Below are 25,460 nucleotides of genomic sequence, written 5' to 3'. Positions count from 1 at the left end.
TTGAGTGTTTTTAGCATAAAGGGCTGTTGAATTTTGTCAAAGGCCTTCTCTGCATCAATTGAGATAATCATGTGGTTTTTGTCTTTGGTTCTGTTTATGATGACACAGTAGTTCTGTCGGATATTTGGGAAACTCTTATTCAGCTTTCAGCCCATTTCCTGTCAGGAGATTATATAAAGAAAAATGAAATTCAAATATAATGCTGCTTGTGACTGAAAATATTGTGCATTTTAATGAAACTTTTGTACCATCTAGCTTGTTTTTTTCTTGAACATTATCTGAAAATAAACCAACTTATTACTTGGAATTGATGGTAGCAAGTGTGCTGAGTGTTGAGATTTATTTCAAAATGTAGGGCCAAGTGTAGTGGTTCATGCCTGTAATCCCAGCACTTTGGGAGTCCTAGATGGGTGGATCACCTGAGGTCAGGAGTTTGAGAACAGCCTGGCCATCATGGCAAAACCCTATCTCTACTAAAAATACAAAAACAAACAAACAAACAACAACAACAAAAAAAACAGCTAGGCATGGTGGTATGTACCTGTTCCCAGCTACTCAGGGGGCTGAGGCAGGAGAATCACTTGAACTCAGGAGGCAGAGGTTGCAGTAAGCCAAGACCATGCCACTGTACTCCAGCCTGTACGACAGAGTGAGACTCTGTCTCAAAAACAAACAAACAAAGAAAACAAACAAAAAACAAAACAAAGCAAAATAAAAACAACCCAAAATGCATTCCGTCTTCTATTTCTTTTCCACGAATGAAAATGCATTCTCTCTTCTGCTTCTTTTTCACTGATGAAATAAAAGACACTGAACAATCCAATCTTTAAATTGGAGCATTTCTTGTAAGGAAGTATGTAACTTTTATAAAGGTACTTGCAGTTTCTTGATAAATATAAGGAAGAGTAGGACAAGACATTGTATGAAGGTTTGCTATATGTGATTTATAATATTTGGGAGAAGACCAGGCATAATTTTGTGTCTTCAGTTAGTAGAATGACATTGATTTGTGACAAGCGAACATATTCTTTTCTATTTTTGCAATGGTGATAATATTTAGGAGAACAATACTTAAGCCTCCTGAAAAGTATTTTTTTTTTTACATTGTTGGGACTTATTCCTAGCCATCCATTTCCTAAATATATAAATATTTTTGTTTTGTTGAGGAAATGAATCTGTTGTTAAGTTTATATTAATGGTTTTTCTTCTTGTAAATGGAAAAATACTTAAAGATAATTTTGTTTAAAAACCTCATTTTGCAGATAAGAAGTTAACTCTGAATTTTATTGGGCTGCATAAAAATTTTTATTTAAAATAAAAATATGATAGAAATTGAAATTGGATTAAACTCTAGCCAATAAATCAAATTAAATGCAATGCATTCTAAATTCTGCACAGTAATATCAAATTTTATTTTAATGCCTAAGTGCATATGAGGTCGCCTAATTGTGTCAAGAAGACAAAATAAGTATTTTCAGCACCAGAAAGGAGACTCCCTCAAGTAAGAAAAGTCCCATTTCATCAAACTTTTCCAAAATGTTTACAGTCAGAAAATATCCGAAGAAATGATTTCTATTTTAATGTAAAAATGAGTATAATATTTTATAAGTTGAAATATTTTATTGTATATTTTTACTGTTTTTCTCATCCATTTTATGTTCCTTGTTTTTTATTTCTTGCCTTTTTTTGATGAATCAAGTATCTTGAAATTATTTCATTATTTTACTCTATTACTTTGTTTGTACACTATTTTTCTGTTCTTTTGTAGTTACTCTAGACATTGTAACACGCATCCTTGATTCATTGAAATGGTATTGTTACCACTACTTAAATCTGTTCATTCACGTTCCACCCTTAATGTAAATATTGTCATGTGTTTTAATTCTACATAGATCTTCTACTTCATGACTTTAGTATATCCACTCAATTTTCATTTTGAATTAGCAGTATGTTTACTTTTTTTCACGGCTCTACCTCCCCTCACTTCTTTACACAAATGTTGTTTCTCTCTACTTTTTACTCTCCATTTTTTTTTTCCTTCTCTGAGGTCAGTTTTCCTCTACCCAAAGAACTCTATTTAATGTTTATTTTAGTGCTATTCTGCTAGTGACAAATTATCTCCAGTTTTGTTTGTCTTGAAGTGGTTTTAACATAAGAGAGCCACAGGGGCAACAGTGATCTTTAGTGATAAATGGGTTTAAGTTAGAATGAAGGGAAAATTGAGAGAAGAGGTTGAATTTTGTGGGATTTTCTTCATGATTAATTGTGAGACTCAGAAGCATAGTACAAGGATTTAAGTAGTTAAGGAAGTATGGATGGTGAAGTAAAGTAAGGCAATAGACTGCTCTTCAGTAAAGAATCTAGGGCCTGAGAATGGGTGGCCTGGGAGTTCTGGACCTGTGGTGATTGACATAAATGGGGAGGGGGAGAACATAAAGACATTTGTGTTGAGGGACTCAAGAGAAGCAATCATGGGGAAACTGTAAGGAGGGAAGTGTTTCTACCACCATATTAACTTCTGTGTTCTCCTCTTAGCTATTTCCATGGAAGTGTGGAGGGCAGGGAATGTATTTGATTATGGAGATCTGAGGGTTCCACTTCATTCCTAGAGTGAACTATAAGAGATACTCATCTTTGATTTGGGAGATACTTAGGACGTAAAATTAACAGAATTTGTTGATAGAGTGGATGTGGATATGGAATGTAAATAGAGGAAATGTCAAAAATGACTCCCAGATTTCTGGTTTATGCAACTTGATGTATGTGGTGCCATTCACTGAACTAGAAATGCTGGATGGAGGAGGACTAGGTATGGGTGGCTAATGGTGACACCATCAATTTGGCTTGGACTTTGTGAGTTTGAATTACATTTGAGTCATTCAAATGGGGATATCAAATAGCCAATTAAATATGAGTCTGCTTTCTGAAAGTTGTTAATTAAAGTCTTGTGTCTTAATAAGCTGGATAAAAAACAGTCAAGGGAGAGAGGCCTGTCAAGAATGCCAACATGATGCTAAAGGACAAATAAAATGAAGAAGAAAAGATGCTCATTTTACTTAGCTTTGAGGAGATCATTGATGAAAGGGTTGGATTAAGACCTTTAGAGTAGAGGCCTTAGATTGAGGAGTTTATTAGTTAAAGAGAGATAATTTAGCTGGAAGGAAATTTTAGGATCTTTTGTCGTTAAATCAAGGGGTTTGAATATGTGTAAAAGCCAGTGAGAGGAATCTGGCTGAGAAAAGTTAACTATCCAAGAAAGAGAAGAGATCATAATATAGAACTTCTAAGAAGCTGGGAAGGAAATAGGGATATATTATTTTCCTCTTGCTGCTGTAACAAATTACAACAAATTTGGTGACTTAAAACAACACGTATTCGTTTTAGAGTTTTGGAGGACAGAAATTTGAAATCAGTTCACTGGGCTAAAATCCAAGCGTCAGCAGGTCTTCATTTGTTCTGGTGGGTTTGATTGGCAAGGCAAATGTGGAGGTCCATTTCCTTTTCTTTTCCCGCATCTAGAAGCTGCCTGCATTCACTGGCTCTTGGTCCTGTATTGCTTTGACCCCTGGTTTGGTTTTTGCCTTTCTTTTCCCTTGCTGTATTCATTGAAACATTGCCTTCTCTCACTCTAACCCTCCTCTTTCTCTCTCTTTTAAGGACCCTTGTGATCTGTTGGAATCCCCTGTATAATTCAGGGTAATCTTCCCTGATCAGGACTATTAATCACACCTGCAAAATCCCTTTTATGATGTAACATAACATATTCACAGCTTCCAGGAAGTACAACTTTGACATGGGGTGACGGCAGGGAATTTATTCAGCTTCCTACAAAGACCAAGCATAGTTAGAGGGACAGGTTCTAAAAGAAAGAAAGGAAAATAATTTAATTGAAGAGAAGGAAGGTAGAAAACATGTGAAATATGGCTGGTTTGTATATGTGATAGTGAGAATATAATGTATTTCCTATTCTTTAGCGTAGAGATTGTTTCACTTCTTTTAGGGAAGGGGCATTGATCCATAGAAGAAAGCACCATCCTCACAACTACAGCATGTTTTCACTTCACTAATAGAAGAGCCTGCTGTGTGCCAGGAGCCCAGTGGGTAGAGGGATATAAACATACCCAACACAGGGCGATTATTATTTTCTGTCACTTGGGTATAAAGATATCCAACACAGGGTGATTATTACTTTCTGTCACTGGGAGTTTTCAAAGCATGTTAAATATACACTTGATTGGAAAAGCTAAGTAAGTATTCCTGGGTGCTCAAAAGATGACGTACAAAAGATGACTTTATTACTGACAGTTCTAATATTGCTGATTGTATAAGTAATGCATACTTTCTAAATAGAATACACTTTATTAATTTATTTATTTGATTGATTGATTTTCCTGAGATGGAGTCTCACTCCGTCTCTCAGGCTGGAGTGCAGTGTTACAATCTTGGCTCACTGCAATCTCTATGTCCCGGGTTCAAGTGATTCACCCACCTCAGCCTCCTGAGTAACTGTTTTACAGGTGCCCACCACCACACCAGGCTAATTTTATACTTTAAGAAGAGATAGGGTTTCACCATGTTGGCCAGGCTGGTCTTGAACTCCTGACATCAAGTGATCCACCCACCTTGACCTCCCAAAGTGCTGGGATTACAGGCGTGAGCCACCATGCCCGGCCTAGAATACAGTTTAAAGAAATATATCATCAGGCTGGGTACAGTGGCTCATACCTGTAATCCCAGCACTTTGGGAGGCTGAGGGGGGCAGATCACCTGAGGTCAGGAGTTTGAGACCAGTCTGGCCAACATGGCAAAACCCTGTCTCTACTAAAAATGCAAAATTTAACTGGGCGTGGTGGGGCACCTGTAATCTCAGCTACCTGGGAGGCTGAGGCAGAAGAATCACTTGAACCTGGGAAGTAGAGATTGCAGTGAGCCGAGATCACACCACTGCACTCCAGCCTAGGTGACAGAGCAAGACTCTGTCTCAAAAAATAAAATAAAATAAAAAATATTTTATAAAATGCTACTTGAAATAATTGATCAGAAGTAAAGAATATAGTAAGAATTCTTAAGAGGTTTTTCTAGATATTTGTAGATATTTGTATAGTCATAGCTCGTGGCACTCTGTTAAGACAGTACTTGCCCTTTAACTTGAGTAATCCAATAGTTTTTTAAAATTTAATTTTTCCACTGACAGTAAATGAATTATAAAGAGTATATGAATGAAAATGATACATTAAAAATAACCACTTTATGGTCTCCTCTCTTCTCTCTCTTATTTTACTTCCTAGAGATCAAGATTGTTAAAAATTTGGCATGGATTCGTGGAGGTCTTTTTCTGTGGTCTTACCTATGCTTATGTGTATAGCTGGTCTTCCAATAAGGTCATTTTTTTTTAAACATCATTTTTTTACTAATACGATTGAGGAAAAATGTCTCAGGATCAGGCCACTGTCTGTGTGAAGTGTGCACTTTCTCTGTATATCTATGCTATGTGGGTTCTCTCCAGAGATTCGTTTCCTACCACTTCTTAAAGATGTGCGGGTCAGGTTGTCATGTCTACATGGTCCCCGTGTGAGTATGTGTGATTATGAGTGTGCCCTGCAATAAAATGAGGTCCTAACCAGGGTAGGTTCACACCTTAAGCCCTGAGCTGCCAGGTATAGGCTCCGGCCACCTGTGACCCTGAAATAGAATAAATCATTATCTCACTTGTTTTTACTCATCTTTCTTAAATGTATAGAAGCTCACATTTATTTCAGTGTTTAATATCAGAAGTTTTTTTTTTTTTTTTTTTTTTTTTTTTTTTTTTTTTTTTTTTTTTTTTTTTTTTTTTTTTTTTTTTTTTTTTTNCAGTGGCACGATCTCAGCTCATTGCAACCTCCGCCTCCTGGGTTCAAGTGATTCACCTGCCTCAGCCTCCCAAGTAGCTGTGACTACAGGCACCTGCCACCCCACCCAGCTAATGCTTTTGTATTTTTTTCTTAGTAGAGACAAAGTCTCACCATGTTAGCCAGGATGGTCTCTATCTCCTGACTTCATTATCCTCCCTCCTTAGCCTCCCAAAATGTTGGGATTGCAGGCATGAACCACGGTGCCTGGCCTGTTTTGGGTTTTTATTTAGAAGTTTGGTGATTTTTTTGTGACCAGAAATATGTCACAGTAACTTATCTTTTCATCAATTAGCCTATGGTAAAATTGGTTTCTTTATGTGTTGTTTGACTTAAAGTCACAGTTTCTAAGAACCGATTGACAATGTTAAGAAAGGACTTATTGTATATATAGAAGTATATGATATTTTATTGTTTTTACACAAATGGGGTCATACTAAGTAATTATTGTATAATTCATTTTTTTTAAATTGGACACTATGTTTTAACAATTTTCTTTGTTAGTTCATACTTTGGTTCTCTTAATTCCTACCTAACATTTCATAGTCTGAATGTATTACATTTTATTCATCTGTGACAATTTCCAGTATATATGGTGTTTCTACATTTTCTCTTGTAAACAGTGAGGCAGTGAACACTCTTCCAGATACTTTTCTAATTATTTATGCTGGTTAGTCTATAGAGAACCAGAAAAGGAGTGGCTATGTCAAGGTTATGGCTTCTGAAGATTTTTATAGGTGCTGCCAATTTACTTCCATAAAGTCTGTTCCCATGTGTATGCTTTTTATCAGTATTAAGAGAATACCACTCTCTCACTTGGTACTTGTATCAGCATATTGTTTTATCAGTCATTTGCATTTTTGTCCAACTCAATAAGATGCCTTATTTTAATGTATGTTTCTCTTACTACTGATGAGATTGAGTACCTTTTTAAGTGTTTATGTTCAGTGGTATATTGTGTGTGTGTGTGTGTATTGTCTTTTCATACCTGTTTTTTGTCCATTTTTCTTTTGGGTCTTTTTAAACTCTTCATCTTAAAGGAATTCTTTATGTATTTGGATTATTAATTCATTCTTAAATATATTACATATATACTTTCTTAATATGTGTTTTATATTTGAATTTGTGGAGTCTTCTATACTATAGCATTAAAATATTTATGAGTCAAAATTGTTTTTATAATTCCTTTTAGGTCTTAATTTGGAAGACTTTTCACCTCACAAGTTTATTAAAGCATTATTGAGTTATTTTTTTCTAACATATTTATAAATTAATTTTCTTAACATTTCTTTTTTGTTGTCTAATGTTACAGTCTATTTTAGAGTATGGTGTTAGGTAAAACCATCTATATTTTGTTTGTATTTGTATAGTAAGTCTTTTTAGGAAGTCTTACTCTTTATTGGTTTTCAGTGGCAGCTGTTGCATACATGCACACACAAACACATGAGTCTGTTAGCACTTTTGGAAACATTGGCTAATTACAGTTTTATTGTATATTAGTGTATTAGTCCAATTCTCACACTGCTACCACAGAACTACTAGAGACTGGGTAATTTATAAAGAAAAGAGCTTTAATTGACTCACAGTTCCACTGGCTGTATAGGTGGCATGGCTGGGGAGGCCTCAAGAACTTAGAATCATAGCAGAAGGGCGAAGAGGAAGCAAGCACATCTTCACATGATGAGAGAGCTAAAGGGGAAGTGCTACACACTTTCAAACAAACAGAGCTCATGAGAACTCACAATTGCAAGAACAAAAAGGGAGACATCCCCCCACCTCATACCAGGTCCCTCACCACCATTGGGTATTACAATTCAACATGAGATCTGGATAGGGGCCATAGAGCCAAACTATATCAATTATGTGCACCAGGTATGTGAAGACCCACTCATTGATCTTGTTTGTCTAACTTTCTTAGCTACAGTTGTACATTTTCTTAACTTTGAAATAGTTTGACTAGCACTGAAATGATCTGTTCTTTAAAGGTTATATAGAATTTATTTGTAAATCAAACCATCTAGGATTTGGCCACACTTCTTGGGAGTATCTCTTTGACAACTGTCTTTCTTCTATGGCAATTAGTTTCTTTGAATTTTGTGGAGTCAATTTGTATAAATTATATCCACCAGAGAATAATCTATTTCATTATGTTTTATTTGCATATAATCAGGGGAAGTAGTCTCTTATGATTCTTATCATTTATCTGGTATTATTTCTTATTTTGTATACTGGTACTTTCTCCTTTTTTTCCTTCCTCAATTTGTTTCGCTATTTATCTGTTTTACTGTTTTCCCCAAAGACCAGATCCAAGACTTACTAGTTTTATCATTTTACCTTTATTCAAGTTTTAATTATACTTTTATCTTTATTAGTTTCTTCCTTTTGATTTCCTCAGGTTTAATTTAATGATATTTTAAAATTTTGGTTGTTAATAAATGTGTTTTTGTTTAATATACATGTATTTAAAGTTATGAATTAGAGTCTGAGAATTGTTTTAGCAGTATGATATATGATTATAGTGTTTATTATACTTATTATTATTACGTAGCCATTTTACATTTTAGATTTCCATTGTTTTCTTTGCCAGAACAGTTATTCGAAGAGTCTTAAAATTTTCAGATGCTAGGAATTCTTGACCCCAGATTTATTAGGGATTTTTCTTTTTATTGTATTGTGATTAGAAACTCTTATCTGTATTCCAAAATTTACTGGGGTTTTATCTTTGATGTCAACTGTGATCAAGGTTTTTTTTAAACCAATTTCTTGAAAAGAATGGATATTCTCTGATTTTACCTTAAAGTTAAACATATGGTAATTAAGTCTATTTTGTTGTTTGCCTATTTATATATTTTATATTTATGCCTACTTTTTAATCCTTTTGTTATTCAGGCTTTGACAAGGTTGGATAATAGTCAATTAATAATGTGTTTCTATCTGATTTTATCCCTGTTATAGAGTTTGCTTCACAAGTGTGTACCAAATGACACCTAGACATTCATAATCATTTTATTTTTATTGTGAATTACAACATTCATCTTTATATTATTTTCTTCCTTGCTCCTTCCTTCCTTTTTATTTTTATTTGTCCTGTGGGCTTTTGCCTAGACTTTTGAATAGGCAACTTGGTGAAGCACTTGGTTACAGGGGGCTCTCTTTCCCATAGAATAGAGTAGAATCAGTTTTATGATTCAACTTAAAGTTTTTCTTTCAATTGGTGAGTTTTGCTGTGCCATATCTAAGAGATAACATACAAGTTTGGCATTAGTACTGTTATTTTATGTTTCTAATTTATAGATTTAAAAAAAACTCACAAGATGTTCTGCTTTCTTAGCTTTGTGTTTGCTTTCTTTTTATTAGAAAAGTTTATATTTCTGTTATCATTATATGTATAATTGTTGAAAAATTCTTAATCCTCTTATTTCCTTAAAAATGATGTATTATTCCTTTCTGCAGAGTAATAATGAAGTAAATATGTTTTCTCTTTGTCCTCCCTTTTCTACCAGCTGATTTTAGCATTATAAAATAAGTTACTTAAAATTCTCCTATGGCTTATCAGTTTTAAATATCTTTTGATCTTAGTTATCAAAGCAGTCAGCTTATATGGTATATACTGCATACCATATCCTTGCTCCTTCAACTTTCATCTTTTCGAAAAGTTTTATCATTTCATATTGAAATTTCATAACAATTCTTTTATCGTTATGGCTCATATTACTTACATTTTATTATAGCAACATAATCACTTACATGTTTGGAATTTGGTACCATGATTGATTTCAGTGTTTATTTCAGTTATTTCTATCTGAAATGGTTTTTACTATCATCACGTGGATGACTGAAATTTATCTTCTAGTAAATTCCTCAAGAAGATCCCATGAAAACATGATTTTATATATTTGTATATGTCCAAAATTTTGAATATTGTCTGTTGCCTTTATAATTAATGAGCTTGGCTGAATTTAAAAATCTGATTTATATTGTCTTGTTTCAAGGATTTCATGAACATTACTGCATTTAGTGGAGTGGTGTCTAGAGGGCAGTGGTGTCCACTGAATCTGGCTGTTAAATGTTGCTGTGGAGAAATTTGACAATAGAGTGATTCCCCCTTACGAGCTACTAGAAAACTTTTGCCTTGCTGTTCAAAAGGTTTCAGCAATTTTACTAGGAAGTGTCTTAGAGTTGACTTTTTCTCTGGGGAACTATGTGACTTTCACTAAGTTTTTCTTTTTCTTCATTTTGAGACAGGGTCTCATTCTATTGACCAGGCTGGAGTTCGGTGGAATGCAGCCTCAAACTCCTGAGCTCAAACGATCCTCCTGCCTCAGCCTCTCAAGCAGATAGAACTACAGGTGCTCACCTCCACACCTGGCCATATTTTTAAAATTTTTCGTAGAGATAGGCAGGATCTTGCTTTGTTGTCCAGGCTGATCTCAACTTCCTTAGCCTCAAGCTATCTTCCTGTCTCAGCCTCCCAAATGGCTGGGATTACAGGCATGAGCTACCATGCCCAAGGATCAGTAAGTTTTGACTATAAAATGATTCTTATATTTTATTTTATGTATTTTTTTCTGTTGTTTTGGTTTTCTTCTGTGTGGATTTCAGTTACATGTGTACAGATCTCTTTTACTTATCTTCAGAGAGGATCTCAGTTTCTGTCTAATGCTTCTTAAATTTAAGATAATTTTTACTCTCACTTTGATTATTTCACTGTTAGAGTGAAGGGGAAAAATTGGCTAGTGGTGGATCAGATCAGCACATCAAATGTGAAGACTGACTCTATGTCATTTATTTAAGTAAGTGAAAATTCATAGTAGAGTAAGATGAGCTGGTAAAACCAGAGGTTCTGAGTTTACCTCTGAAGACCTAGGCTACGTATTTATTGCGGAAACAATCTATGTTAAGAATTTTCTGAGACTGGTGTTCTCAGGACACCATTTAGATTTGGTGTTCACACTAGTGGTCACTAATAGAACTATGCCAGATAGTGAAAGAACATCTAAATGTTTCTGTAAAGAAGACTTTGTACTTTTGTTCAGAAAAAATTATAAGGCTAACAGTTGTTAAGATGAGAAAGGCTTGTCTGCTGTGTAACTGGAGTGACTAGTCTTCCCACATTTATTGTATGTGAACATAATGCCTACTGTGTATAGAGAACTGCTAGGTATTCTGGGAGAAGCCAGGAAAATAAGAGACTCAGTCTTACGCTTAAAATTTATACTTTTGTTAAGTAGAAAAAGTAGGGCCTGTTGAAGGATTTATAAGTTATCAAAACAATGCATTAGTAAGTACCAGGCAAGACATGAGAAATGGAAAAGTTCAGTCCTAAAAAAAATCACGAAACAGAGAATGACATAATCTATGAGGAGAGATGACTTCCTGGTGGAATAAAATGATCTATGTCTTTGAGGGAGATGATGAACCTAGAAAGGCAATGAGTTATCCCAAGGGGGCACAGCACAATAGTATGAGATACAAGGAAAGATGAAAGGACAGGGCAAGGTGTATTTTCTGTGAGGCAGCAGATTGGTTGGATTTAAAAGTATTTGTAGGACTTGATATTCAAGAAGTAGCTACCTTATAGCCTTTTTTTTTTTTTTTTTTTTTTTTTTTTTTTTTTTTCTGTGTAAAGCCACTGGTACATAGACACTATGATGGTCAGAGAGAAGTTAGACATGGCCCTGCCCTCAAGGAACCTACATTCTAAGTGATATAGAATGCATCCACATAGGAGACAGTAGCTGAAGTTTGAATAGACTGGTGTATGATAAAGAGTAAAGTGGTATTATTGAAACGACAGGTAGGGTTCGAATCTGTAAAACAAGATGAAAAAATACCTATTTTGGAGGGCTGTAAGAAGAAAATGAAATAATACATGCAAAGTGCTTAACACTTACTGGGCAATTGATACGTGCTTGTTGTCTTTCCTTTCTTCCCCACCTCTCAATTTTAAGATAACTTGTACTATAAAAAGGAGAGATCCTTGAAAAATGCACAGAAGTGAAACTTTCAGAAGAGTTGTGACTGGAATTGGGCCTTCATTGTAGGGCTAATAAACTGATGAACATTATGAATAAAGGTGGAAATTCAGAACATGCTTTTGGAAGCTTCATCGAAGTTGAGTGGGAGAAGAGATTTGAAAGGTGGGCTTGGAACCTAGAGATTGGCTGATACTTATGTATTAGGTTGGTGCAAATGTAATTGTGGTTTTTGCCATTAATTTCAGTAAGAAAAATCACAATTACTTTTGCACAAACCTAATAGCATTCTTCTGCCCAGATTCCACCTTGTACACAATAATAACTGATAGGTTATATGTCACCCTGCATCAGCTCCTTTGGTAAACAGGAATCATGAGATTAACTTTGAATTATCCATAGCAAATAGCACAGCACTTTACACATAGTAAGATCTTCAACACATATTTATAAAGCAGGTTAATAAAACAAACAAATGCTTGGGTACATCAGAAACAAGGGCTGTATGAATGTGACATTTTATGCTAATGTTGTATCAAGCTATGTATTTAATAATAAAATATGAGAACACATGCCGGAGAGTGGAAAAGTGGAGTGCCTTGGAAAGGGCCAGGTTCTCCCGGGCTTAGTGACTATGGACTTCGTGAACTTGGACAAGTTCTTTTGCAATATGTGCTTAAACCCAAGACCGTTTCTTAGCTGCCTAAATTTCCTCACCTATTCAATAGCTAGTACCTTATAGAGTTGTAAGAGTTAAGTGAAAACTAGCCCAGTGCCTGGCACATATTGGGTACTCACATAAATATTAATAATCACAATAATAGTTATTTTTATTTTTCCTAATTGAAATATTGATATGCAAATACTTTAAGTGACAACATTTATTCTTATTCTATCCAATTATTGAAGAAAAATCTAAATAAGGTACAGTGCTATTCTGTAATATTTTATTGTTCACTCTGTTGTATTAGAAAAAAATCTTGTTATGTTAGTTTCATTTTTGGAGATAAAAGATCAATTTTCTGCAGTGGAAGTTTAAGGAGTGTTTTGTTAGTGTCTGCCTTGGGCTCCTCTGGGCCTTCTACAAACTTGATTTCCTTTGATCCTCACAGCAGTTCTGAAAGAGCTGGCCATAGTTTTTTTATCCTCATTTTTGCAACTGAAGAAACTAAGGCTCAGGTGACAAGGTTAGTGAGTGGCAAAGTCATTTGGAATAATTAATAGCAAAAAAAGATAGGCTGAAGTTAAATTTGGAATCAGTGTCTAAAATAACTAGGAAGTAATATAAAGCAGTCAATATGAGCACCTGCAAAGGATTATAGAAAAATGAGATTCCACCTGTCTTAAGTATTCAGCGTGCTCTCTTGTTCAGTCTGCTGAATATGAAAAGTATAGGTAAGCTTTACTTTTCGAAGACAGTTGCCTTTTTGATAACAAAGTCACAAAATGCCAAATTTTACTCTTCATAATTTTCCCAAAAAATTTAGCAACTTTAGTTTTCCAGTGTTCTGGAGGGATGACTTATCACACGTAAGCAGCTAGTCATCTATTAAGTATTTTTAAGGCCCTATAGGGCATGGATATGTTGCACTGTAATCTATACAGGACCTGGATACTGTTTAGACTTGAAACATTCATTTCATAAATAGTGTTTAACAGGCTCTATGGTGTGACACGAAACAGCATTTCTAACTTTCCCATTATCTAGACTTCAAACCTCAGAGTAAACTTTGAGACCTTGACTCTTTGTTCACATCAGTTTTCAAGGTCTGCATATTCTTTCCCTCTAATCACTTTTCAAAGCAAAAGCCGTTTCCTTCTGAAGCCTGCCCTGATCCCACCCCTATTGTGTAGGTTCTTCTACCTTGGTGTCCCCTTGATACTTAGCATTTAATCACTATTAGTCTCAGCTCACCACTGAGTGGGATATTTTAACTTAACAACTAATATCTCTATTCCAGTATGAGACAGTGACCTTAACTGGCTTAACAATAGTGTGTTCCTACTGCCTGATACAGCGCTTGGCAAATAGTGAGTACTTTGCTTGATAATTTAGTGATATGAATTGTTTTTATTATGATGGAACCCCAGGACAATTTTTAAGATCAGTGATAACACTTTGTAATATTTGAAGGCTAAATTGAGAAAAGAAGACAGATAAGGCCAAATATAGTGGATGATCTTCTTGAAATTATTAGTTACCATGGTCTTTGTTATTGTTGGCTTGCTGAAAAGTAGCTCAAGGTTAGAACAGAATTTTTTACTTCATAAGTGCTAACCCCCCATCCCTTTATTAGTTGGTATTTCCTTTCTTGGTAATTTTTTTAAAAAATATGATAACCCTAACTGTTTAAGAATCAAAATAATTGATGCCTCCAAACTAGGTCTGTGACTTTTTATATTAAGTTCTTTACTGTCACTCCCAGCTACCATTCTGAGGGAGTTTTGATTTTGAAATTCAAAGCAGGGAAACTTGGAGCTGTTGTGTCTCTTTTTCTTTTGAGGAATGTAAGCTCACCATGCATATTAAACACACTTATGTGTAAAGCAGTAAAGTGAGCCCTGCCTAGTGGCAGTCAAGATAATGAAATGGAAAGTTTGTGTCTAGGTTGCTGAGAATCTTCCATTTTGCCTTGTTACTACAACAATCACATTGTCATCTAGAAATTACGAGTTCTTCTTCTCCTGCTAAAGGCAGTGGTTCACGATTGAAGAGCGTTGAGCAGTTCAGTAAAGCTTGTCCAGGTGTCAGTCCACAAGGGATTTTACAATTGTAAAAGCTCAGATTAGTTTTAACACTGCGATCCTTTTTGTCACTTTTGAGTGTTTCTTTCATTCTTTATTTAGACTTCATTGAAAATTTTCTTGTTAGTGATCAATATTTTCCGTTGCAAACCTCCTCCAGCCTGCCTCCCCTAGAAACATTAGAATAACATTTTCAGTTTTTATGAGAAGAAATGCAAAATGGTCATTAAAATTTTCAGAAGCTTTGAGTAGTCTTATTTTTAAATACTTTCAATAGAATGAAATATGCTACATCACAGACATTTGTGCTTTTTAAAACATAAGTATTTGAGATTGATATATTGTAATTTAATGTCCTCTTTGTATTTAACACTATTATTTAGGTTTATTGTTAAAACAGTATTTAACAGTGTGTGATATCAAGGACAGCTGGGAGGTCTTAATACAAAATTTTGGTGTTTAGGACTTGAAAGATATTAACATGTATTAAAACTTTTATTGCAATATAGAAATTAACACTTTGTGCCAATTCTAACCTCAGGATAATTTTTTTGTGCTTCAGATATGTTCCAGTTGTTCTCTTCATCAATCTTATGAATAACAAAAAAAATTCGTCCATTAATGTATTTATATACTTTAGATAGACCAATGTAAACAGATTCATATCTGCCATATGTTGAAATGCTTTAGTAGAGACATAACTGCCTAGTCAACCAAGATGGCATTGAATTGCACTGTTTTGGAAAAAAAGTTGAGCGAACCAGATGCCTGTTAATCTGGTTCTTTAAATATCATAAACAAAAGTATCAGAATGTGTTTCCAAGGACAAAGGCGGGGTTTTCCGGGCTTTGATTGGCTGCTGCCTTGTCCTGTCCCACAGCCATCCTTAATTGGCTTTGGGTAGATTGGAATCACATAAGCAGGGTGACATTTATTACTTTCCTAGTTGTTTCGTTGCACCGAGCCCTGAGATTCTCAAGGAGTAACTATAAAAGATTTCTTTTATTTCATCTATTGTCTACAAGAGAGAAGTGCAGGCATGAGTTGGAGTGCAAGAAGAGTCACTCTGCCTGCAATAACGCCAATAATTCTACAGAAAAGGGTATGTGACTTCTTTTTCCTTTTCTTCTTTAATTTTTCTTGGTGCTTTTTTTTTTCCTGTTACTGTGTGTTTATTAATACATTGGAAGTTTTACTTAGATACCCTTGAAAAAGCGTATAATTCATTAAAGCTGTAGGTAAAATTAAAGGACACATTATTGGAATTGAATTAGGAAAAAGAATACTGCGCTAGAACATCGTTGTAGTTGAAGACTTTCATGTAACAGAAGTTTGATCTCGATTTCAGGTCATTGTGATTTAGAAACTGTATTGAAACTTTTTCTCTTTTTTCTTTCTACTGTAACTTTCAAGCCTCTTTGCTTTTAGTTCAATAGGAAATCTGCTATTATGTTTTATATTTGTTTACTAAAGGATTGCTTCGTTTCACCATAATTGATAATATATCAATCTCTTCGTTGTTGAATAGACTATATAATTATTTTACTGTTTAATCATGTGTTGCCAGTTTATTATCCTCAAGTTTCTACCCATTTCTATCGAGCTTCTGTGTATTTGCTTTAGAAAAACTTTCCATTAAATTCCCCTCTGAAAGGGCTATCTGTTAATTATTAATGCAGTCAATCCTGTGTGTGAAAATATTTTATTTATTAGTTTTTTGTAAAGATTATTTTTATGTCTCATGGCATTGTATTTTACAAGGTGATAAATACAACCATGTCATGTAGCCATAGTAATCTTTTCTTCTAAGTATACAGAATAAGCACGTCGCATTGGACTTCTTAAAGAATCAAATCTGTCACATTGAGACGGAAAGCACTAAAACTAGTTTTGGCAATATGCTTTCCAAATGGTTTTGGTGACACTAGAAACTGTAGTGTTTATTTTTGTACTCAACTTTTAATAGTTAACTGTTAACTATCAGAGCATTCCTTTAAGTCAAAGGTCATGTTGCAATTTATTTGAATCGTGACAGATCTAATCGTTAAAGTGGCTATATTTTTTAAAAAGGAATTATCTCTTTACTATTTTTAATTTTTACATTTTCAGCTTATTTTCTTATCCATTCAACCATCGATTTACTGGGAATATTTTATTTGGCATTGGAAAAACTATATGATAATTTTGCAAACATGAGTTTTTTATCTTTCTGGAGGCCTTTTGCTAGTCATAAGCAAATTTAATTAAAAACATTTTGCTTTGGGCTTTAACTTTTATTTTTAATTGATCTTGGCAGTACATTAATAATGACAACATAGGTTCTCTGGCTCATTGAGGAAGTGAAAAGACATATTAACATTTATCATGTCTGTGTTCTCATGTTTGAGTTCTTCTTTATCCCGTTAATAGTGCAGTTTAGATTGACTAAGAAACTTTTATCATGTGGTTTGTTTTTGATGACATGTTGGTATGATGGATAATGTACCATCTGAACTCTCCATTTTCTAGCCCTGTGACTTTGGGCAAATCCAGTAAACTCTCCGAGTCTTTACTGCCCCGTCTGTATAATAAAGTAAGGAGCTTTCAGTAAATGATATCTTCAGTCTTATTTGTGTCTGTAATTCTGTGAATCAAATATTTTATATTTTCATGGTTATAGTAAAATATGTAAATTGTTTTTATTATTTTAGAGAGATTGTAAAACATTAGGAAAGGATGCTATAATTTTCAAGGAGTTTGAACAATTAGCCTGGGAGAAATTGGTTATGGGCAAAACTTGGCTGGAAAAATAACTTCTAACACTGTCTGCTAAATAGGAAAACAAGATTATTCTGAAAAGCTGTGATTATTATTGATGTTACATCTGAGCTGCCAATGGACACATCATTGTGATTTATCGTGGTATTTTAGTAATAAGCTTCTTGTCAAGTTTCTGTTAAAATAATTATAAAAGTCAAAATTCTCTAGACTCAAATCTGTGTTATTTTCTCAGTGAGTGCACATATTTAAGTTCTTATATAATTTAACACATCATTATTTGCTTCTCCTGATATTTTAACTCCCCAAAGACCAATTTTTGTCTATGTGATTGTTCTAAAAATCTTAGTATCTTTTATTTTAGAAATTGAGTATTTTCTGGTTTAAAAATCATCCATCTGCTCTGGTCACACCATGATTGATTTTTTTCTTCCAATATAAGAAATTATTCCATACTTGTAATTAACTTATTTTCCATATGTCCTGTAATTTTAAATGATCTTATAAATCAGTACAAGCATTTCTCATAGTATTTGGGGAGCAACTTCTCATTTTCCCATGAAGGCAGGTGCTTTTTCTACAGATTTGGTGTAAAGTTTGCTCATCCTGAATGAGTGGTCCTTGACAACTAATTTATCAAATGGAATCCTAATCATTTAAAAGGCTGAGAGCATTTCTGAAATACTCAATAGCAATAGGGAGTAATTTTCTTATCACCTAGTGCATCTGATCCAAGTGGCTGTAAGAGTCTCTGGTAGTAATTAGGAACTTGAATTTTAAACATGGCCCTTCATGTGGGCCATAGATCTACTTTGTAGCAGAGAAAGTACACCTTGATCTTTGAGAAAAAAGGTATTTTGGTAGATTCTCTATCAAGTAAATTGGAAAGAAATTTTTCACTTCAACAAATTCTATTAGGATCTAATTTATCTCATTTAAGTGAATTAAGGTTCTGGTAAAGAAGGCTTCCTCATGTGCCTCAGAAACCATCACATCCTCAGCAAACACTGTGAATGAATCTTTTACCCAATAGCATTTTCCTGAGATCATCATAGGTTGTGCTTTTTTACTTTTTCAAATGAGAAGACTGAGTCTCTTGGGTGTTGAGTGACTTATGCAAGGTCACTCCGAAGGTCAGTGGCAGAGCTAGAAATAGAATCTAGATCTTGTGACTTCCAGTATGCTTCTCCTAGATACATGTTACCTCCTGAAATTAATATGGTAATGAGATTGCCTTATGGTGCGTATAATTGCCATTCAGGTCTGGAATTAGCTTAGGCAAATCCTTTCATCTTCCTCTGCACCTCCACCAACTCCCTTATGCTCTAGCATAGAAAACACTTTATTCAGAAAGGAATTGTAAGCAGCCAAGTGTGTGTGTGTGAGCGTGTGATAGAAAGAGTTTATACCTGGAACTCCAGATTGGCACATTACATAAAGAAAACATTTTAAGGTCCCAGAGAGTTAACATAAGACTCAAGCACTGCAAAGTACAAACTAAGTTTAATGTAAAATTCACATTCTTTTATACAAACACTACCAGGTTAGAAGGCCATATATCCATCTGCTGATTCAGCAGGTTAGGCATATTTTGTGCCTCTATCAGGATAATATTATTTTTAAGTTATGCTTGCAGGCATTTTTGTATTCTTCATCCATGCTACAATTACAGGAGATGTTCATAAGCGTAGAAGATCCTGAAGTATCTTCCGGAATCTCAGAGAAAAAAGGAATGCTTTTAGTGATATATATTTTTAAGATTCAAATCCTTTTGAAAATTGTAAATTCATGAGTATAATATGGAGCAGTGAAATTTATGAGAAGATCGAATTCCCCATTCATATAAGAGAATAGTTCATGGTAGAATCTTTTCTTTCCTCATACAATTAGAGTCACTGCTATGATTTTCTAAAAGTGATTTAGTGGAGGAAAGAACACATATCATATCACTATTTTTCCCAGAATCTTTTAAATGAGCAAAATCAGTCCAAACTTCCTTAGCATTCACCGTCCTCTGGGGCCTGCCTGGCCCTCAGCCTGCCCACTTTCCCATGAAGACTTCACTGCAGCACATTATTTGCTTCAAATAGCTTTTAACATCTGTATCTCTGCACTTCTGCTCCCAGGATTGTGCTCTGCAGCCTGTAGACAACTCCAGACTTCGTTTGCTCCCCCAAATGCTGTCTATTGTCTAAGTGGTATTTGCATTTTCACAAAATGTTTCTTTTCCTGAAAAGTGAGTTTTTAGAAAGTGTGATGTAGCAGATAATTTGTATGCTTTAGAGCCAGGAAGTCCAGAATTTGAGCTCAGCTTTGTCACTCACCAGTGCTCTGGCTTTGAGAGCACTCTTTCAAAACCCCCTTGAGAATGAGTTTCTCTGTCTTGGGGATGACGATGCTTCTTCACGGAACAGCTAACAGTTGTGAGGCTTCAACAGGATACACTGAAGTATTTCACACATAGTAGAAGCCTAACAAATATGAATTTCCCTTTTGCCCCACCTGTGAAATGGCATGTTTTACTAGTTTCATAAACAGTTTAAATCTCCCTATGACTGAGAATTTAAATTCTCTGTGCCCTATTCTACGAAAGTGGTTATCCAAAGATTTCATAGTAGAAAACAAGTCAAACAAAAAGTGGTTTTTCTTCATAGATTGTAGCCAGGGGGAGAAAGGAAATATATCTTTCAAATGCTTGTTGTCACTGTTTTCCTTTTATAACTTTAGAAGAACTCTAATTTGAATTTTAAAAACTGAATCCAACTATATATGCTGATGAATTTTTTAAGTCTTTGGGAACGTAGATTTAAATGCAGGATAGATGGTTAATTATTCCTCCTTTCAATGTTCTGGGGAGCATTGGACAGGGACTTCTGGGTTGTATATTTGAAAGGGATAAACTAGGTCTAGTATTAAGAAGCTGTTTCATTAGGCATGTGGTGTTACTATTAATAGAAACTTAGCTGTATGATGGTGAGAATTTGTTACTTTTGATCATCATTGGACCCCAATGCCCAGCACATAGAAGGCACAAAGTTGGTATCTAATTAGCATTAGTTGGATAAAAATAATTTTTGTAAAGGCAAGATTGAACTCTTTTGATACTGACTTACTATTTCCTTCCCAGTGTTTGACTCCATTGCTTTTCCTTTATTTTTGTCACATTTCTCATCTTTTGGGATGAGAAGCTGTAATACTCAGGCCTTTTCATTATCTTAATCTGGCTCCAACTTACTGCAGTGGGCAATTTGGTATAGTCACTGCCCTTCACACAGAACAATAAAAAGTGGCAGCTACAACATGTTCAGCATTGATTACACATTCATTTTATAACCCTCATAAGAACCCTAAAACCTTGGTGGCCAGACCCATTTTCGGATGAGGAAAATTGGCTTGGAGAAGTTAAGTATCTTTGCCAAAGCACCTTGCTCATAAGTGACAGACGCGGGACTGAAGTCCAGCCCTCTGCTCCACCTTGTGGAGGAGGCTGCCTCTCAGAATCACCTGGGCACGTGCACTGCACAGCCACATAGCACAGTGTGGCTGCAGTAATATGTCCTCTCACCTGCAGTCTTTTCATGAGACAAATCTCACCTTTTCTGCCAATCTACCTTTTGCTCTCCTAGTTGTTGTTTTTCCTTTCTGTAGACTACGTTTTGCCTCAAAGACACAGTGATTAAACCATCAGGTCAGAGTTTCTTAGAGCTCAACAGGACTGTAGGGGTCTCTTGGGACTTATTCAGAAATCCCTTATTTTGCTTTCAAAAATTTATAGAAATAATTGCTAACATTAACTGCTATCAGTTTCCCAACATTTTGCCCATTTTACAGTATGAGGAATCGAAAACTCGTAACGAATAATAAGCTTGGGATCTATGATCTGATCACAGAGCAGATTCCAGGGTCCCCTGTCTACTGTGAGCAGCTAGGCTGAACCTCCATGAGTACAGGTGCCAGGCATCATGATTTTGCACACTGTGATGCATGGTCCACATTTGGCAGTGGGGGCTGATTAAAAATAGCTGGGCTAATGAACAGTCTCAGACTCTTGCTTGGGGCAGTCTGTAGGGCTGGGTCTCCTGGCTGTGTCCCAGCACTCTAAGCCAAATGTTGAAAATAAGAATCTCTTTTTGGCAGAAAAAAAAGAAGCGAGGCTTTTGGTAATTTCAGATTCTGAACCCCTAGAAAGGATAAAGATTTTCTAACCCTGTAGGATATTAAAAATGCTTTCTCTTATGGTAATTCTAAAAGAGGAATTCAAAATTTGTTTTGGCAAGAACAGGATTGTCAGAAAGCCTCCTAATCAGACATGCATATTTGAACATATACATTCAGGCTTTGTTTGGGAAAACACCAGGAATATTATTTTGCAGTTTCAAAAGTGATATTAACTTGGGTAGTTTTATCAAGATTTGAAGAAAAAATTCGACATTACTGTTTGAAATCCCAGCGAGAACTTCAAAGTTTGAGTTCCAGTAAAGATTTCTGGTGAGGTGATACATATATATATATATATATATATATATATATATATACACATACATACATATATATACACATACATACATATATATATGTATACATACATACATATGCCCCTAAAATCCTTCTTATTGTTTAATATGTAGAAATCATTTATCTTAAAAATTCAAATATTTAAGAATTCTAAAAAATAGATATAGATAGCTTTATCACAAGCTTGTAATTATATCAAACAGAAACTCCTAACAAGGATGTAGTTTTCGAAACATGGCATTTTCTCTATTTGTACAAACTGAGAAATAAAGACTCCCTCTGCTGGCTATTTCAGTATTTGCAATTTTTCTGACGAGAAGCTGTGAAAAGTGAAAAAAAAAAAACCAAAGTAAAGCAGCCTTTTTTGACACTCAAAAAGGTAGGTGCTCTGGGATATATGTTTGCATACATCTATTTATGTTCTGGTTTTTATTTATCTAATACTTTTATTCAAGATGTCATGTAGAAGCAGCAGCTTAAAGCAGCCTAAGTACTGGATGAGCAGAACGGAAAGAATACAGCATCAGGTGGGAGCCAGAAATGGGGATCTCCGTTTGCCAGTGACTGTTTGGAGGTCCCTGAGCAGGTCAAGACTCCAGCTGCAACTTTTTCATTTGTGAAACTGGAGGATTTCAGTGGATGTTCTCCAGGAACCCTTCTACCCTTTAGTATTTTATGACTCTAACAGTTTACAGTATACATTTCTTTTATAGAACTGTGCTCTATACATGTCTTTCACTGAAATAAAATAAATAATTAGAAAAATGTAAACTAGTACAACCACTATGGAAAACAGTATGGAGATTCCTTAAAGAACTAAAAGTAGAACCACTGTTTGCCCCAGCAATCCCAGTACTGGATATCTACGCACAGGAAAAGAAGTCATTATACGAGAAGGTATTTGCACATGCATGTTTATGGCAGCACAATCCACAATGGCAAAATCATGTAACCAACCCAAATGCCCATCAATCAATGAGTGGATAAAGAAACTGGTATATTTATACAATGGAATAGTACTCAGCCACATAAAGGAATGAATTAATGGTGTTTGCAGCCACCTGGATGAGATTGGAGACTATTATTGTAAGCAGAATAACTCAGGAATGGAAAACCAAACATTGTATGTTCTCACTGATATCTGAGAGCTAAACTATGAAGAAGCAAAGTCGTAAAAATGATGCAATGGACTTTGGGGACTTGAGAGGAAGAGAGGGAGCAGGTGAGGGATAAAAGACTGCAAATATGGTGCAGTGTATACTGCTCAGGTGATGGGTGCAGCAAAATCTCACAAATCACCACTAAGGAACTTATTCATGTAATCAGATACCACCTATACTCCAATAACTTATGGGAAAATAAATACATAAATAAATAATTAGAAAAAGAAAAAGTAAAGTTACAGAATGGTTATAAATCAGTTTTCCCAGTGTTGTTACTGCATGGGAATGTTATGATCTAGAGTGATGTTTTGTTCACTATTGTAAGTTTCTGAAGTAATACCCCCAACTGTCCTGGGAAGATTGAACATAGCATAGTTTATTGATTGCATGGCACTTTAAGTTGTAAGAAGCATCATAATTTTATATACTTCCAAATAAACTGTAACATACCATTAAGGGTAAGTTACATCCACGTTTTAGAGAAGTTAAATGTGCAAAAAGCCATGCTGTTAAAAATCAAAGGAAATAAGGTAGTTCCTAAAAGGGCTTCAATGGCTGTCAGATGACCCAATAATTGCAGCAAAGTCTGGTGTGTCTTGTGCTCTAATAAGCAGTGTCTTTCTCCTCCTCACGGTTTTCCCTCTCTTCTAAACACTTATTCCACCCCTCCCCTACTTGTTCTTTTTTTCTTACTGTGTGAACCAATTTTTAACTTGTCACTTAGACATGTCTTATGGCTGTTCTGGGAGTAAACTATTGCCTAAAAAGTGAAATGAGATAGTGAAATAACATTGTGTCCAGCAAGCATGGTCAGTGGTCTTCTGCTTTAAATATGAATTAGCATTAGTACTTGCAGAGGTTTTCTCGTTTCAAAGATGAATTAGTGCTGGCATCTTAGCAAAAAATTGTATGAGTATTAAAAACACTAAAACTTCAGAGAACACAGCTTTGATGAAATCATCAGAAACTCTACTGTGGGATTTGTGATTTAACCCTCTCTTTATTATTCATATTGGATTTAGGTCTCAAAATAACGTGTGTGTCTGTTTGTGATACCTTAGGATATTTTCTAACTTAGTTGCTAGTGTTTGCCTTCTTTTATAATGAAATTGAAACAGTTTCCTTAGCCTTTCTTTTTTGCCACATAATAGAGTAAACTGAAAGGGCTTGAATTTCTCTCTTTGTCAAATTGACCCCCAACTTGAGTTGGAGTCCTTCTTTCTACCTAATAGGAAGAAAGGAAGCCCACAGAAAAAGTAGTCTCTGTGGATTTTGGCCTGAGACAAGGAAAGCAGAAAAAGTAAAAAATAGAGGAGGAGGATAAAGGTGAATGGAGGGGCTTTAAGATGTTCTGAGCCTCTTCTTGCCTGCAGGCTTTCTTCTCTTAGTTAGAAGCTGAAAGATGGCATGATTCTGCAGTGTCACTGCCCCAGGCTATCTGGTGTGACAGTGCTAACTTCCCTCCTGTGCCAAGATTAGGGCATTTCCAATAGTGAGACCACACTGAGCCTCGTTAGCCTGTTGCTGGATGGGAAAATAATACATTGTAAAACTTCATCTGTGCATTTTGAATTCATATCCAGGACTCCTGAAAGCTCTCTATGGATCCTCAGGAGCAGAGGTTCTCTAATGCTGAATCTCTTTTATCTAGGCATGACCCTATAATTTACTGCAGAAATGTAATATCATACAAGTTTTACCAAGGCTGAGTTTTTACAGAGGTGGTATGGAGATGATCCGTCTTGAAACCTTAATGATAAGAGCCATACCTCAAAGATTATAAAAGGACAGGAAGAGTCTTCGGCAGGGGTTCACCAGACGCTGAGCTGCCTGCCCTGGTTTCGAATGTGAGAAGGAAATCAACCTCATTCTGGCTAACCCACTGTAAAAAAAAGACTTCCTGTTATTGCAGCTGAACCCTTTCCTAAGTGATTATTTATCCCGATTCTCTTACCACTTTGTAATAATATTCATGTAACGCTGTCATTTTTATTGTTAAATAACATTTAATTTTTAATAACTATTTCTATGTTGCCAACTTTTAAAAAAGCTATCTGTCACTTGTGTATCTTAAAAAGTATTTCCTACTGGGGTAGCCCCTGACTAGTTTGCATTGACAGAAACCAGAGTTCTGCAGTACCAGAAGGCACCTCTTCCACAGGCCCCCTAGCACCTGTGCTTCTTTGCTGTCCGCATAACTTAGTCCTTCCAATCTCCATTTTGTGTGGTCTCTTTACTGTTTCCTGAGTATTTTTTGCTCCTTTCTTCCTCAGTATGTTTGCTCATATTTGTCCCACGCAGGTGTTTTTTTTTTACATTTTTTCCTTATTCTTTCAGAGTCCCAGACATGAAATGGTTCTCAGCAGTCACCTAAGTCAGCTTTGTTCAGTCTATAAATTTCATGGAAATTTACCTAC

General features: G+C 35.2%; 1 protein-coding gene across 2 annotated transcripts in view; it reads left to right on the top strand.

The window, feature by feature from the left end:
- GRB14 (growth factor receptor bound protein 14) overlaps nt 1-25,460 on the top strand; it is a 126,744-nt gene that overhangs the window by 37,594 nt on the left and 63,690 nt on the right. The window contains exon 1 of one of the 2 annotated variants that reach the window (XM_017548137.2): nt 15,482-15,710. The exons of the other annotated variant lie outside the window; for it this stretch is intronic. Within the exon in view, the coding sequence (XP_017403626.1) occupies nt 15,648-15,710 (63 nt within the window). The 5' untranslated portion in view covers nt 15,482-15,647. Of the gene's footprint in view, nt 1-15,481; nt 15,711-25,460 lie in introns of those variants that run through there. 2 annotated transcript variants of the gene reach the window in all.

The sequence above is a fragment of the Cebus imitator genome, unplaced genomic scaffold (assembly GCF_001604975.1).
Source record: "Cebus imitator isolate Cc_AM_T3 unplaced genomic scaffold, Cebus_imitator-1.0 Scaffold10, whole genome shotgun sequence".
In the NCBI taxonomy this organism is placed as follows: domain Eukaryota; kingdom Metazoa; phylum Chordata; class Mammalia; order Primates; family Cebidae; genus Cebus; species Cebus imitator.
This window is presented reverse-complemented; position numbering and strand designations above follow the sequence as displayed.